This window comes from Ursus americanus, chromosome 4 (genome assembly GCF_024610735.1).
Source record: "Ursus americanus isolate L20-20 chromosome 4, mUrsAme1.1.p, whole genome shotgun sequence".
NCBI classification, from domain to species: domain Eukaryota; kingdom Metazoa; phylum Chordata; class Mammalia; order Carnivora; family Ursidae; genus Ursus; species Ursus americanus.
The window spans coordinates 31,383,721-31,399,450 of record NC_142130.1 but is presented as its reverse complement, the minus strand read 5'-3'; the positions used below and the strand labels follow the sequence as shown (position 1 = coordinate 31,399,450).

The 15,730-nt window shown below is 36.9% G+C and overlaps 1 protein-coding gene across 4 annotated transcripts in view; it reads left to right on the top strand.

The window, feature by feature from the left end:
- PAK2 (p21 (RAC1) activated kinase 2) overlaps positions 1-15,730 on the top strand; it is an 88,945-nt gene that overhangs the window by 28,533 nt on the left and 44,682 nt on the right. For 3 of the 4 annotated variants that reach the window (XM_087861537.1, XM_087861538.1, XM_045812758.2), the window contains one exon: positions 13,914-14,121. In XM_087861537.1, the coding sequence (XP_087717663.1) occupies positions 13,935-14,121 (187 nt within the window). In that variant the 5' untranslated portion in view covers positions 13,914-13,934. Of the gene's footprint in view, positions 1-688; positions 791-13,913; positions 14,122-15,730 lie in introns of those variants that run through there. The other variant, XM_045812759.2, reaches the window with a different exon arrangement.

Genomic DNA, 15,730 nt, shown 5'->3' with positions numbered 1-15,730 from the left:
CCACTCCCCCTGCTTGTGTTTCCTCTCTCGCTGGCTGTCTCTATCTCTGTCGAATAAATAAATAAAATCTTAAAAAAAAAAGAGAGAGACTTAATGATTGAGAACAAACTGAGGGTTGATGGAGGGAGGTGGGTGGGCAATGGGCTAGATGGGTGATGAGTATTAAGGAGGGAACTCGGTGCCCAAGCATATTTTTAGTGGCCAGTGGATTGAGATTGGGTTTCTCTGATATTTATTTCAAGTAATATTACTCATTCTACTTTTGCTTGTGATTATATGTAACTTCCAAAGTTCCAAAATCAAATATACAAAGCAAGATACATTCAGAGAAGTCTCACTTTCAATTCAGTCTCCTCCATTTTGTTCCATTCCCCAAAGTAACCATTGAAAAAATTATGGTTTCTCCTTCTATTAAAAAAATAATAAGCTTGTGCGTGTATGTGTGCATGTCTGTGTGTTGAAATGCCTTTCCTTTCCACTTAGATAAATGGTAGCATACCATACATATATTTTTCTCCCATCTTGCATTTTCATTAGTAGTATACCCTGAGATCACTCCATGGGATAGATTGATTTCCACATTCATTTTTACAGCTTCATAGTGCTTGAGTGGGGGGTACATCATAGCTAATTCAACCAGTCTCCTGCTTATTGCGATTTGAGATGCTTCCATCTTTTGCTTTTACAGGTATTACAGGCTTGGCCTTAATGCAGTCTCCTGCAGATGCACTGCTATTGGTAACTCCACCAGCATGAGCATGTTGCTTTAAGTGATACGATATTCCAAATGGTAAATAACAAGAACTTCTCAGTAAAAGTGAACTGAGTAAGACAAATTCCAGGCTTCTCTTGGTTTCATAGTGGTTGCATAGCTGGAAAATTCAGTGTGTGTTAAAACTGTGTAAAAAATATTTTATATGCAAAATAGAACTGTGCTCTAGGTTCAGATAATTATATAAATACACATATATATATGTATACATATAAAACTTTTTTTAACTATAAATCAGTGCATGGTGGGACATTCGAGAGTTCTGAAGATGTGGGGTGCCTGGGTGGCTCAGTTGGTTAAGCAACTAATTCTTGATTTCAGCTCAGGTCTTGATCTCAGGGTTGTGTGTTCAGGCACTGCGGTGGGCTCCACACTGGGTTGGAGCCTACTTAAAAAATAAATTAAAATATAAAAATAAAAATAATTATAGAAAAGAGTTGTGATGGTGTGCCTGGTGGCTCAGTCAGATTAAGCATCTGCCTTCGGCTCAGGTCATGATCCCACGGTCCTGGGATCCAGCCCCACATGGCACTCCTGCTCAGCAGGGAGCCTGCTTCTCTCTGTCCCCTTGCCCCTCCCCCAGTTTGTGCTCTTTCTCTCGCTCTCTAATAAATAAAATCTTAATTTATTTTTTAAAGATTTTATTTATTTATTTGACAGAGAGAGCACAAGCAGGAGGAGCAGTAGAGGGAGAGGAAGAAGCAGACTCCCCACTGAGCAGGGAGCCTGATGGTGAGACTTCTATCCCAGGACCCCAGGATCATGACGTGAGCTGGAGGCAGCGCTTAACCGACTGAGCCACCCAGGCACCCCTAAATAAAATCTTTAAAATAAAAAGAGTTGTGAGGACTTGCTGGCACATTGGAGAATGCTGGTATCTGTGAAATGTGTTCACTAAATACCAGTAGAACCCCTTTTCTTTTTCTTTTTTTTTTTTAACTAATTTATTTATTTTAGAGCATGCACAAGCATGGTGAGGGGCAGAGGCAGAGGGGGAGAGAGAATCCCAAGCAGATTCCCCACTGAGCGTGAAGCCCGAAGAGGGGCTCAGTTCCACTATTATGAAATCACGACCTGAGCCGAAATCAAGAGCAGAGCCACCCAGAACACCTACAATGCCTTTTCATTTGTATTTATTTTTTATTTGTTTTCTTTATTTGTGCTTTCTCTATTTCTTGATTAAATTTGTCAGAGGTATTGTACTAGTTTTATCCAAGATCTAACTTTTAGCTTTATTGATCTCCACTGTATGTATAATAGTCTTCTATTAAGCAATTTCAGCTTTTATCTGAATTATTTTCTTCCTACTTCTTTGGGTTTACTTTGTTGTTTATTTTTGTTTTGCTTCTTAGGCTAGATGCTTAACTCATTAATTTTTAGTTCTTTTTTAAAGTAAAACTTAAGAACTGGAAGTGTCCTTAAGTGCTTTAATCACATCCTGCAAGTTTGTGTATGTGTAGTAAAATACATATAACATAAAATTTGCCACTTTCAAAACTTTTTTTATCTTTCCAAACAGGAACTCTCTACCCATTAAATAATAAATCCCCACTTCACTGTACCATCAGGCCCTGTGATTTCTAATCTTCGGTCTCTTTGAATAATTTGACCACTCTAGATGCCTCATGGAATTGAAATTGAAATTATACAGTATTTATCCTTTTGTATTTGGCTCATTCTACTTAATGTTTTCAAAGTTCATCATTATTAGAGGACATATCAAATTTCACTTCTTTTTAAAGATAACCATGCTCTACACTAGGTTTATACCACATTTTGTTTATCTTTGACATATATTTTTGACACACAGCTTTTTCATTCTCATTCAGTTCTAATAAGTATTTTCTGATATCCTTTATGATCTCTTTTCTTAACCATAAGTTTTTTAGAGGTGTTTTAAAATTTCCAAACTTAAGGAGTATTTTTCTAGTTAAATCTTTTTGTTAGTGATTTCCAACTTGACTGACTTCGGTTAAGTGTATAGGGTAATTCTAATCTTTTGAAAATTTTCTTTGTCTCAAAATATTTTTATTTTGTCCTCATTCTTGAAAGAGAGTGTTGTTGAATCTGCAGTATGTTGGCACCTTCTCTCAGAACATTGAGAATATTCCAGTGTCTTCTGGCTGTTACTGTTGGTATCAAGTAAGCTTGAAGTCCAATTGCCCTTTTCCTCCTTTGGCTGATTTTAAGAATTCTTTGCTTTTTTACCTTAATTTCACTATGATGTGTCTTTACTTCAATTACTTTTTTATCTTGCTTTTGATTTATTAGGTTTCTTCATGTAATGGATTTGTGTCCATCAATTCTATAAATTTCTCAGCTACTAATTTATCTGGCAAACCAGTCCCTCATTCATTCTGTCCTCTCCTTCTGAAACTCCAAATAGTTATATCTTAAGTCATCCAACCTACTCATCTTACTTTTCTTTCATATTTTCTTTGTCTCTGTGCTGCTTTCTAAAGTGACTTTCTAAAGATACATACATCTCCCAGTTCACTAATTCTTTCTTCCACTGCATCTATACTCCTTTTTACTTCAAATGCCAAGTTCCCATTTTCAGGTATTATGTTTTTTCTTACTGAAAGTATCGTGTGGTGGTTTTTTCATGTTTGCTTTTTTTTCAAGCTTCTTAAGATGTTCTGTGTCAGATCATTCCACATCTATTTCACCAGTCTGTTTTGGATAGTTCTCAGTCCCCGTGCCTTGTTTCATTTTCTGAATTTTCACTATGAGATGTTCCTTTTCCTCAGAATTTTATATTTGGGTATTATTTGAGACCTGTGTTAAAGTTCTTTTCATTTGATTTTGCCATTCACCAGCATGACCATATTTAATTATATACTTATTTGGTAATTTGGGGGACCTTAGAGGTGGGATGAATTCAGACCAAAAAACGTGCATTTTCTTGTTAGGATTTCTTAGAGATCCTCACCCTCATCCCTCACCCCACAGTATCACTGGACTCAAAATATTTAAGATTTTCTTGTTCCCTTAGGCCCAGAGGGATTTGTTCCTGGTTTAGTTTTGTATCTTATACGGACTATACTTTTTAGGTCTTAGTCTTACGTGAAAGGGACTTCTGTCAGATTTTTCAATTTAGGCAGACTCAGTTTTATCAAACCTGCCCCCTGTGACAGACATCACAGTGGAAGTTGAAGATCTTCAGTAGTTAATCAAAAATACCTCAAGAATAACTGGATTAGTATATTGCTTACTCTGTTGTTGATTTCACTCTGCCTTGGGCTCAATGGAAACATCCTTTTTATCTTAATTAGTCTATCCTTGCATTTTTATAGATTTGATACATTATCCACTCCTTTATTTATTTGAGTTTGAAGCAACATTTCTTTCCACTTTCCTTCTTTATTCTTCTCCGGTGCCCCAGTTGTGTTTTCTACATCTCTTTCCCTCTTTCCCTTTTACTTTCTGGCTTTGCTACTAAATAGGCCTAATGTTATGGCCATTGGCACCAAATAAAAACATTCTTTACCTTCTAATTTGTGGACTTGCCTTCCATAGTGTGCGTTGTGCCTTTGAGGTGATTTGGGATATTTTTAATTGATACTTTCACTCTCATTTGAGGCTTTTTTGGAGTGGGAGGGGAAGAGAGGCCAGTGGTTTGGGAGCTCTTGTAGCTTATTGAGAGATTGCTAGAAGTCTTATCAAATACTTTTGTATTATTAACATTCATAAGGTACTGAAAAACTAAGGTTCATTTGTTATTTATATAAAATGTAAGTGAAAATATAAAGCAAGCTGTGCCTTTTAAAATTGTCATGTTTTTCAGTAATATATGATTTATACTTGAAATATCATAGTTGATCCAAGTTAGATTATAAAAAAATTAGTAATTTTTATTAGTTTGGCTGGTTCCAGACACCACTCCTTTTTTCATTTCTGTTGTATATTTAGCTTCCCCTAGTCTCCTTCAGTAGACAATTGAGGAATTGTTTGTCTTTGAGTCGTGTCATAATTAAACAATGGGCCTGTTAGAAGAGTACAGTGTGTTTTGGGCTTGCTTTTTGTTTCGCCTACTTGTTTTTCACTGAAAAGTAGCAAAAAGTGTTTGAACAGATTTGGAGAGAGGCACTACTTACCATTTTTTTAATAAAACATTTTTGGGTAATGATGGAGCAAAACAGTGAAGCAGAACTTTATCGTGAATTGTTTTTATATTCTTTATTGCTTCTGACTAAAATATAAGATGTAAAGAACCTTATCACATCATCATCTAGCACTTTTTAGGCATTTGACGCCATCAGTAGAAGCAATATGCAAAAAAATAACACTGTCTTATGGAAAAGGATCAAAGACTAAGGCTATGAGTCAGCTGTTAGAGGAAAAGTATAAATCTTTCAAAGATATTTTTGTTGATATTGGGTAGTTTGTATGTTATCTAGTGAAATGCTGTTTGATAGAGAACTAATAAATTTAGGAAGAATAATATTTCATCTGGCAACAGAGTATAGTACCATAAATCAGTGAATACTATTGTCTTAATACATGCAAGGATCTGTATTAAGCATTAAAGGCGATAGTACAGTGTATAATAATAGTAGTAGATAGTACGATATACAATAGTAATAGTGGTGGTGGTATAATTCCTGCCTTTCAATTGCTTGAAGTCTTGAGTAGGAAAGGCACCTAAAATAATAAATGATGCACAGTTATAATTCATTGCCAGAGTGGTTATACACACGCGCACACACACACGTGTGTGCGTGTGTGTGTGTGTGTGTAGTTTGTTTTTAACATTTGAATTTTATCTCTATACCCAATGTGGGGCTTGAACATAGAACCCTGAGATCAAGAGCCACATGCTCTACTGTCTGAGCCAGCGCCCCCCCCACAACAGAGTCGTCCAGTCTACTAACATGATTAAGAAAAACAGCATGAGATTAAGAGTTGTTACTAGACCTTGAATTCTGGTCTTAGTTTTGTTAGTAATTAGATTTGTGTGACTTTAGGGAAACTGCTTATTCTTTGGGGTGTCAGGTCCTTGTCATATCAAATAGGAAAGATGGACCAGATAAATTCATTTTTTTTAAACTTTTTTTTTTTTTTTAAGATTTTATTTATTTGTTTGACAGAGGGAGAGAGAGACAGCCAGCGAGAGAGGGAACACAAGCAGGGGGAGTGGGAGAGGAAGAAGCAGGCTCCCAGTGGAGGAGCCTGATGGGGGCTGGGATCACGCCCTGAGCCAAAGGCAGATGCTTAACAACTGAGCCACCCAGGTGCCCCATGGACCAGATAAATTCTAATCCAACTTTACTACTGTCTGAATTTATCTTCCTGTGTAACTTGTATTCTGAGGACGTGAGGTGTGTGGTTTTTGTTTTGTTTTGTTTTTTGTGAGGTTTCGGTCTTGTTCAGAGGAACCAAAGAATCATTTTGAAGAGAGATAGAAATGACCTTATATAGGAAATAATTATTGCTGAGCATTGAAAGATTTGGTTAGATAGAGAAAAGGATGAAGAAAATTTAAAAATGGAGAAATATATACACAACACAAAGATGATTTAGGCCAGAAAATTCTTTGGTGTCTTTGGGCAGCGTAGGCATATGTTTATGTTGTGCATTTATATGATATCAGATTGATTCAGTAGTAAATGTCCCAAATATCAGTTTAGTCCCCAGTCTGTTGGTTATGGGTAGCTCTAAGCAAAAACCTGAATGCTAGAAACTCATCAGGAAGCTAGTTAGAGCTTTTATCCTCTTCCTCTGAACAGCAGCTTGAAGACGTAGATAACTACTTAGAGAAATCCTGAAATGAAGTAATGACGTCATCCTCAGCTAAGCAGGTGTCAGAGTATCAAGGATCATGCGTATAATTACTAAGATCTAATCATTTATGAGGCCTGTTACTTAGAATTGTTGGTATTGTATTTGTCATCTTGAGTAATTTCATTAAGGACATCTGTGACCCATATGTTTAATGTTAAATTTGGGCTTTATTTAGACATGTGTTGCCTCCAGGGTACATCATGTTAATTGGGGTTTGCTTGAGACAGCTAATTCAGCTTTATCTATAATGTACAGTCACCAAGAAGAATATTCTGAAACAGACAAATAATATATTCCCCTTTAGTTCTGTTGGACTGAATTTGTACAGCAAATTAAAAAGCTGCTGTGCAGTATATTAAAATAGAGCAGTAAAGGAATTTTTTTGGATAACCAAAGTATAAGGAAAGGCATATTCAGAAAGTTGCCATCTAGTGTTCTTTGCCTAGAATTTTGTGGGGTTTTCCCATACAAACGGCAATTAGTCTCTCTGGCTAACACAGGAAAGCCTACTGATCTTTCTGATTTTTGTTACAAAAAAATAGTATAGTAAATACCATTGCATGTATATAGATTTCCAACCATGTTTAACCATGTTAAAGGTTTCATAGGTTTATATACCCTAGCTTGGAAATCTAGCCATGTATTACTGTTTCCTATGTTTAAAATGTGGGCAGTATAGGATGAATAAATAGGAGTCTTCTGCCACCCAAATAGTACATTAAAATTGGGGGTAAGAGGGTGAAGTATAGAGCTGGGATATATTTTAAAGCAGCAGTTCTCAAAGTGTGGTCTATGGTACTGTTGGGGTCTATGAGGTCAAAACCTATTTTTGTATTACTAAGATTTTCTTTGCTTTTCATACTGTTGAAATTTTCATTGCTGGTACAAAAGCAGTAGTAGGTACAACTGCCTGTGCTTTAACAGATACCAAGGTAGTGGCCCTGCACTTCTAGGGTTTGGTTTTGTTTTGTTTTGTTTTGTTTTGTTTTTTGGGGGGTGGGGCAGAGGGCGAGGAAGAGAGAGACTTTTAAGCAGGCTCCATGCCTTGTGCAGAGATCCATGTGGGGCTCAGTCCCACAACCCTGAGATCATGACCTGAGCTGAAATCAGGAGTCAGACGCTAAACAACTGGGCCACCCACGTGCCCCCACTTGTAGGTTTTTGTTTTTGAAAAAGATTTTATTTATTTACTTAACATGAGCTAGCGGAGAGGCTGAGGGAGAGGGAGAAGCAGACTCCCTGCTGAGCAGGGAGCCCGATGTGGGGCTCAGTCCCAGGACCCTGACATCCTGACACAAGCTGAAGGCAGCCATTTAACCCACTGAGCCATCCAGGTGCCCCCTGCCCCACTTGTAGGTTTTTGTTTTTTGTTTTAAAAAAGGCTTGTTTTACTTAAGAATGTACTTCGAGGGTGCTTTTATTTGGATTTTCTTTTTAAGATTTTATTTATTTATTTTACAGAGAGAGATGGCGAGAGAGGGAACACAGGCAAGGAGAGTATGAGAGGGAGAAGCAGGCTTCCTGCCCAGCAGGGAGCCCGATGCGGAGCTTGATCCCAGGACCCTGGGATCATGACCCAAGCCAAAGGCAGACGCTTAATGGCTGAGCCACCCAGGCGCCCCTTTTATTTCGATTTTTAATCTACGTACACTACTTTGGCTAAAAACCTAAAATAACTAGGCCTGAAAAGACATTTCCCTTCATTGTTCTCCTTTTTTGAAAGATAAAACCTGTTAAACAATTTGGCATAAAAAAAATCTCCCGAGTTAAAAAAAAAAAAGAAAGCCACAAATACCAGGTATCAAATAAGTAGTGAAACATGCCTTAAACTCCTACAAATAGTGCTTTTTAAGTCATTCAAGCATTTCTGAACTTTTCTTAGGCAGATGTTTTAAACATTTGTTACAATTAAAGACACAAATGTTAGAATAGCATAAACAACTTTATAGTGTAACAAATATACTTTAAGCAATCATTACTTACACCCCACTCACTGCTAAAAATGTATAATTTTGGTTTTTGAGAGCGAACTCTATATTGCAGCTGTTCTCCAAGTTAGGGTATCCAACATTCCATATGAAATGCATATAATGGGGTGTCTGGGTTAAGCATAGGACTTTTGCTTTCAGCTCAGGTCATCATCTCAGGTTTGTGAGATCAAGCTCCGCACTGGGTTCTGTGCTGGGCATGGCGCCTGCTTAAGATTCCTTCTCTCCCTCTCTGCCTTTCTACTCTCCCCACTGCCCCCCCAGTGTGCATGTACTCTCTCTCTAAAATAAACCTCAAAAAAAAAAAAAAAAAGGAAGAAAGAAATGCATATAATGACATGATGCCCTAAAGTGTTTACACTTTTAAATATCTCTTGGTATATTTAACACAGCAATGCTGGTAAGATTCTTATTATCTCAGTGAGGTCAGCATTAGAATTTCAGGCCTAGTTACTGGAGGTATTCAAACAGATCAGAAGTGTTTCCCTGGTCTGACAGCCAGAACATTTGTAAGAAATGTATTCTAACCCTGATTTAGAAGAGGAGAGGGTCATGCTGCCCATACATTCCTAGAAACTTCTCTAATTTGGAGTTCTGTAATACATTCAGAATGGTGCCACGTTTAACAAATACCCTTAAAAATACTAGAATACTTCTTGAAAACCTATTATATTTATTCTTTTAAACTATTCTGATCTGAAGAAAGAACTGAAGTTTAGGAAAGGGGAAAATGAACATAAAAAAAGTTTATTTCTAGCCCTGAAAGAACAAAATTATTGAACAAAGTCATCAAATACAGCAGTTAATGTCAATGTAACAATTAAATAATCGAATGGGATTAAATTAAAAATTAAAGTCAATATAAAATTTGAAGACAAAACAGAAAAGACAAACTACTTTCACTTAATTCCATTTCTATCTACCAAAATAAGGGGGGGGGGAAAGGCAACACATTCCTACCAAAGATGTCGAATTCCAAATATAATTCCTTGCTTTTCTTAATACAGGATGAAAATGTGTTTGACACAATCATACATTTCTTTTTCCCTTTCATTTAGCAACATTCTAGAATGGTGAGTGAAAAGGACTTCAGCTCTCTCAAGGCCAGGCCAGTACTTGATATTCCCTGGTAAATCCCACAATATCTACCACAGTGCCTTTGCCATAGTGGTCAATAAATGTGTTGAGTGATTAAACAAATGTGTGTGTGTGTGTGTGCGCGCGCGCGCGCATTTTTCCCCTTTCTTACACACACACACACACACACACACACACACTGTGGGGAAATGGATTTTAATTGTCTAGCTTATCTATTGTGGAAGCAATGGAAACAAGGAAGACAATCTTCATTTTATAGAACTATGAAATTCCACTTATAGTGGAAACCCAAAAGGAGTATGAATCTGGATTTTAGCTCTAATTCTACCATGGTTTTTTGACATGTCACTGGGTATGGATCTCATTATATTTTAAAGTTTTAGATTAAAACACTGATGCAAGTTCTTTAAGCACCCATTTTTTCTAACTATACCTACAGCTCAATTAGATCTAAAATTGTTCTGGCTAGAATACAGGATATATAAACAGACATGTATTCATGTGAACCCTACAAAGAAATACTCATAGGTAGTTTTAAATTGCTTATTAAAGGCACAGGTTCATTTAGGACTGGTGGTAACTAGATACATTTTAAGCAGCTCAATATTTATGTGTGGAAGGGAAGAGAATTTATACTATGCGCCAGGCACTCAACACGTGAAAACACAGTTGTGTTAGCTTCGGTTTCTTACACTATCACAACTACTCTACCTGTTTACTATTCTCAGGTAGGAGAAAATACTCCATATTTTCGTGGTTTCCCAGTTTGAACTGTCCCTAAAAGCAGCAAAAGGAACAAGAGGAGAAGGAAACCTGAAGACCACCAGAGAGTCTGAAATACAATAAATAAGTACTAGAGTAATATTGTTCTAATAACACAAGAGGACTAAGGTAACTTTTAGTTTTCAATGGGAATTTTCATTCTGAAGTGATGACAAAAAGGGTGAATACAAAAGGCAGTCATTAAAAAAACATGAATCTTGATTCAGATATAATTTTTCTTTAACAAGATCTGAACATTTTAATTTAAAATTAACTAATAAATCACAATTCCATATTGCTTTTAGGATTATTTTGCTTAAAAATGACACACTTCAGAATTAACCAAAGTGTATTTCTATTACAAGTTAGTTTATCCAAGTAAGTAAAGAATAAACCGCAGTGTAGCTCCCTTAACCTAGGAGTCAGGTTTTAATGACAAAGTCCGTTGCCAGCAATGGACGCGCAGGTAACCCTCAAAGATGTTGTAAATACAAATCCCAAACTGCTTCTATAAACTGGAAAGACCTTTGTTGAGTCACAGGCATAAAAATGGGGCATTGGCACTGGATTCAATGAACATGGTCTCTATGACGTACGTATGGCAGGGCCTTCCAGAGTGGTCATGACGATCGGTCTTAACATCTGGTTGATTTTCTGTTTCATTGGTAGCGTCGTCTTTATCATCATCCACCCAAACAACGATTTACACAGAATGTTCACATCTGAAACCCAAGTGGCACTGTAGATTTCCATCAGAAATAAACCAGCTATTTCTTCAAGGAGCCCTGAGGTACAGTTAAGTAATTCGCCCCAGGTCACACATTGAAGTAAGTGGTGGAACCAGGATTCAAACCAAGGGAATCTGATTCCACAACCCACGCTCTTAATCCCAACATTGGACAGTACGCAGCTGAAGGTGTACCGGCAGTTTCTAGTCATGTTCCATCTGTGAGCCAGCCTTAAGGATAGAATTTGTAGTCAGTTTAGAGTAAGTAATTATTGTGCTGTTTTTAAAGATTTGTTTATTTTATTTTTAAGAGAGAGAGTGTGTGTGAGCATGAGTGGGAGGGGCAGTGGGAGAGGGAGAGAGAGCGAATCCCAAGGAGAGTCCGTGCTGAGCGTGGAGCCGGACATTGCAACTGGACCTCACAGACCCACGACCTGAGCCGAAACAAAAATTCAGACTCTCAGCTGACTGTGCCACCCACATGCCCTTCTTGTGCCCTGTTTTATATTGATTTTTTAACCACAGCTGTGATTATTATAATCAAGCTAAAAATTACTTGTTAGCCACAGATAACCACTGCTAATATTTTCGTGCATTTCTTTCTTTGAATGGATGCAAATGTATTTTGAAATTTTGTTGTATTACCCTGATTTTTAAAAAAAAAAAGATTTATTTGGGAGACAGAAGGAAAGAGAGAGTATACATGAGCACATGAGCATGAATGGGAGGGGGTGAGGGAAAGGGAGAGAGAATCTGAAGCAGACTCGGTGCTGAATGCAGAGCCAGATGCAGGGCTTGATCTCACGACCCTGAGATTACCACCTGAGCCGAAACCAAGAGTCAGCTGCTTAACTAACTATGCCACTGGACATCCCATATTACCCTGATTTTTAAATTTAATATGCATAAATATGGAGCATTCACAGTGTGACCAAAATCTGAGCATGCTGTATTTGTTGTAACCGGTGATTAAGATGAAAGTGAGCTGCTGTAGGGTCAATCTGTTTTGTCATGTTATGGTTACATAAGAAATAAACATCTGTCTTGATTTATCATGCTCTCAAGTAATCCTCCAAATAGTGTTACTAAGCTTTATCTTTCTTCCATTTGTAGTAATGGATAAGTCCTCTCTGGTGAGGCACGCCTTACAGCCCACACTTAAGAACAACCAGTTGCATCTCACTCCAAAGCAAAACAAACCCCGCCCATGATGTGACCATCTGGTTTCGAAGAATCATCTGACTATGTCATTTGCATCACATTCTTAGATTCCACCCCCATTTCTTCTCTTGACAACCAATAGTAATTTCACTTCAGGCAGTCTTGCTCACACACAGATAGGAGATCTTTTTTTTACTGTCTTCTCCCAGCCCTTCTCTAGCTAGCTCTCCCCAGAAAAGTTTATTTTCCCCCTTTACCTTCTCCTTCCTCTTTTGTAGGCTGAAAAATAACTGTCATTATGGCAGATAAAATATACAGTGGTTCTAGTGACACATACTCTTATCAGGGAAAACAAAAGCTGTAAGATTTGAAGTGGAGTTAGGTACAATAATCTCTTCATTCCTCAATTTTTCTCAAATGATACCTACTTTTCTTCAGGTACTAACATTCAATCTAAATAAAAAATAAAATTTATTTTTAATTTTACCTAAATATCATTGGCATTCCTTTCATTGTACATATAAAGTTTTGTTCACTTACATGTATTAAATAACTATAATCAAATCAGGATCTAATTACCAATCAAAATCTTGTATACTGGGGAAATGTGTTGTTTCCTAATGTGTACTTTTGTATCAGAACTCATCTAGGGGAAAAAAAACTCACCTGGAAGTTAAGCATCCTCTTCCTTTACTACTGACTTTAAATTTGTATAATCTACTGTTTTTAAAGGCCATCTATCTATCTAAGTATATGTGTAAATAAGGTTTATATAATATTAATATATATACAAACAGAGTGGAAGCTTCCGCTGAATTAGTCATGTGGATTAAGAGGGGTTACTTGACTGCCTGGATAGGGCATCGTAGGATGACAGAATCTTGGGATTTGGCCATGCTCTGGTTTTCGGCCAAACTCTGAATTTACTTTTGTCAGTGTTCCCAGATGGGTCAAATTCTGTGGTACTGTCTTGCAAAGCTTGCAAGGGACTAACACATGTAGTTAGAATGTCAGATTTTCAGAGAAACCAAATATTGCATCAGTGGCACATTCTCATCCTTTAGGAAAGTTTATATGAAGGCTAAGTTGTAATCACAAGGCTAGTGATCATGGAGTCAGATTCTTCATGGGGAGTGGTGTTGGTTGATATATTTAATAGCAAGTTTTCTATCTCTGCTCTAGAAATGGACCTATCAGAGACCTATCTTTCGATTGATTGATCAGAGCACAGTCTTCCTCTGCAGAATTTTTTTTTTTTTTGAAGACTCCATGTTGTCTGTCTTTTCATTGGAATACATACTCTTAGAATTGACTAGGTGAATATCTTTTGATAGTTAGTACCATCATGCTTTCCCAAAACTTACCACACTCCTCTTAACTAGACTTGGCTTTTCAAACATTCCTTCAGCTAACCATTTACCAATTTTGTTAGGGGAGATTACCTATGTTAATAACCAATAACAGCCCTCTCTTACTGTGTTTTACAAATTTTGCAGATTTCACTCTAAATGGATAACCTTTTCTAATTCAGAGTTGGAAAGAGGATAATTATTACTGTTTGTGCTTATCTGTACTGTTTTTTACCTTGTTATTAACTGTATGATTTGCCTATCTATTTCAGGCCATATCATAATTCCGAACCATGTCTGATAACGGAGAACTGGAAGACAAGCCTCCAGCGCCTCCCGTGCGAATGAGCAGTACCATTTTTAGCACCGGAGGCAAAGACCCTTTGTCAGCCAATCACAGTTTGAAACCTTTGCCCTCTGTTCCAGAGGAAAAAAAGCCCAGGAATAAAATCATCTCTATATTCTCAGGCACAGAGAAAGGTAAATAGCTACTGTCATTTCAAGAGTCTCAGTTATTATTTTATGTTCCTGATTTTGATGTCTTTTTAACTGAAGTATATAGTCGAGATTTTTATGGTGAGAACAATAAACAGATCCAAGAAAACTATTGATGGTGGTATATAGGCACTATTAGAAAGGCTAATTTCTCTTAACCTGTGATAGGAAAGAATAAAACTAAATTTGTTGCTCATCTACTTTTAATATCCAATGAATTTCTGTAATCCTCTCCTTCATTTTCTAAGACTTGGGCCGTAGTTTATAGCTTCCCAACATTAATGAGGTTTGGATATTTGAGAAAGATCTAATTAAGAGAGGTTCTCATTTTTCAGTAGTAGTAATACTTAGCACTTTTTATCATGTATTCTGTTACGTCCTCAGAAGCATCTGAGGCAGCACTCCGTGATCAATACATTAATGTGTCTTCTGCAAGCATTAGTCTAGACCAGGGTTTCTCAACATCAGTAAGGTTGACATTTGGGAGCCAAATAACGCTTTGGTGCGGGAACTGTCTTGTGTATTAAATAGTCCTCTCATCTCAGTTGAAGTCACTGAATTTGTTTTGGTGCCAAACCTAACGAAAAAACTTGGGGTTTTCAGAGCTCTTTGGACTTTAGAAATAGATGAGGATTATGGACTGGTAATGGATTTCAGAGTAAGAATTAGGTATTTGTTTATTTAATTATATTAAGCATGACTATACGGCTCTGATAGCCAGTAATAGATCTAAGTGAAGATAAAGATATATTTCCACTTTTATAGCTAGGTTAACATTGAGAAGTAACGCAAGTGGAAGAAGAATAGTGCTTTATATGTAATAATAAATATACATTTAACTTGAGAGTTAAAAATACATAATCAGTGAAAATTTGAATGAGGTAATATACTTAATAAAGAATCAAATCTTTGAGAATTTATATTTGCAGACAGGATATAATCATGGGACAGTTGAAAACCTGTTCTCTTCATTATATATCTCTTATTGCTAATTTTGCTTTTAAGATTTCGTGTGGTTGTAACTGAAAACCCTCATGGAAGTATGTTTTTTCAATATGTATGGGAAGAAGACAGACAAGTATGTGTGTTGGAGAGCATTGAATGCTCATCTTCCATAGTAATAAGTCAGTATATTTAGAGTAGGAAAACCTAAAAATGTCCATGTAAACACAGTATTTGTAATTATGAAGGTTAGAAAACAAATTTATGGAGGTTAGTACCAGAAGAAATTGCTGACAGGGTTGAAATGACTTACCTATAAAGAGCGGAATGCAAAGTCGGGTAGGGGAAGGGTGCTTGGCTGGCTCAGTCCGTGGAGCATGCAACTCTTGATCTTGGGGTTGTGAGTTTTAGTCCCATATTCGGTGTAGAGATTACTTAAAACAATAAAATCTTTAAAAAAAGGTGGGGTAGGAATGCTCAAGATGGGATAAAATGTACTTAGGGACAGCCTTGAAAAGGCAGAAAGCCCACAAAATGAAATGAGTAATGGTAGGGTTTGTGAGCAAATTGAACATGCATTTACATAAATTCAAAAGAGCATACCCATCTCTCTGATCATTTTGGAAATCTTCCAGTTTTACCTTCCTAACTC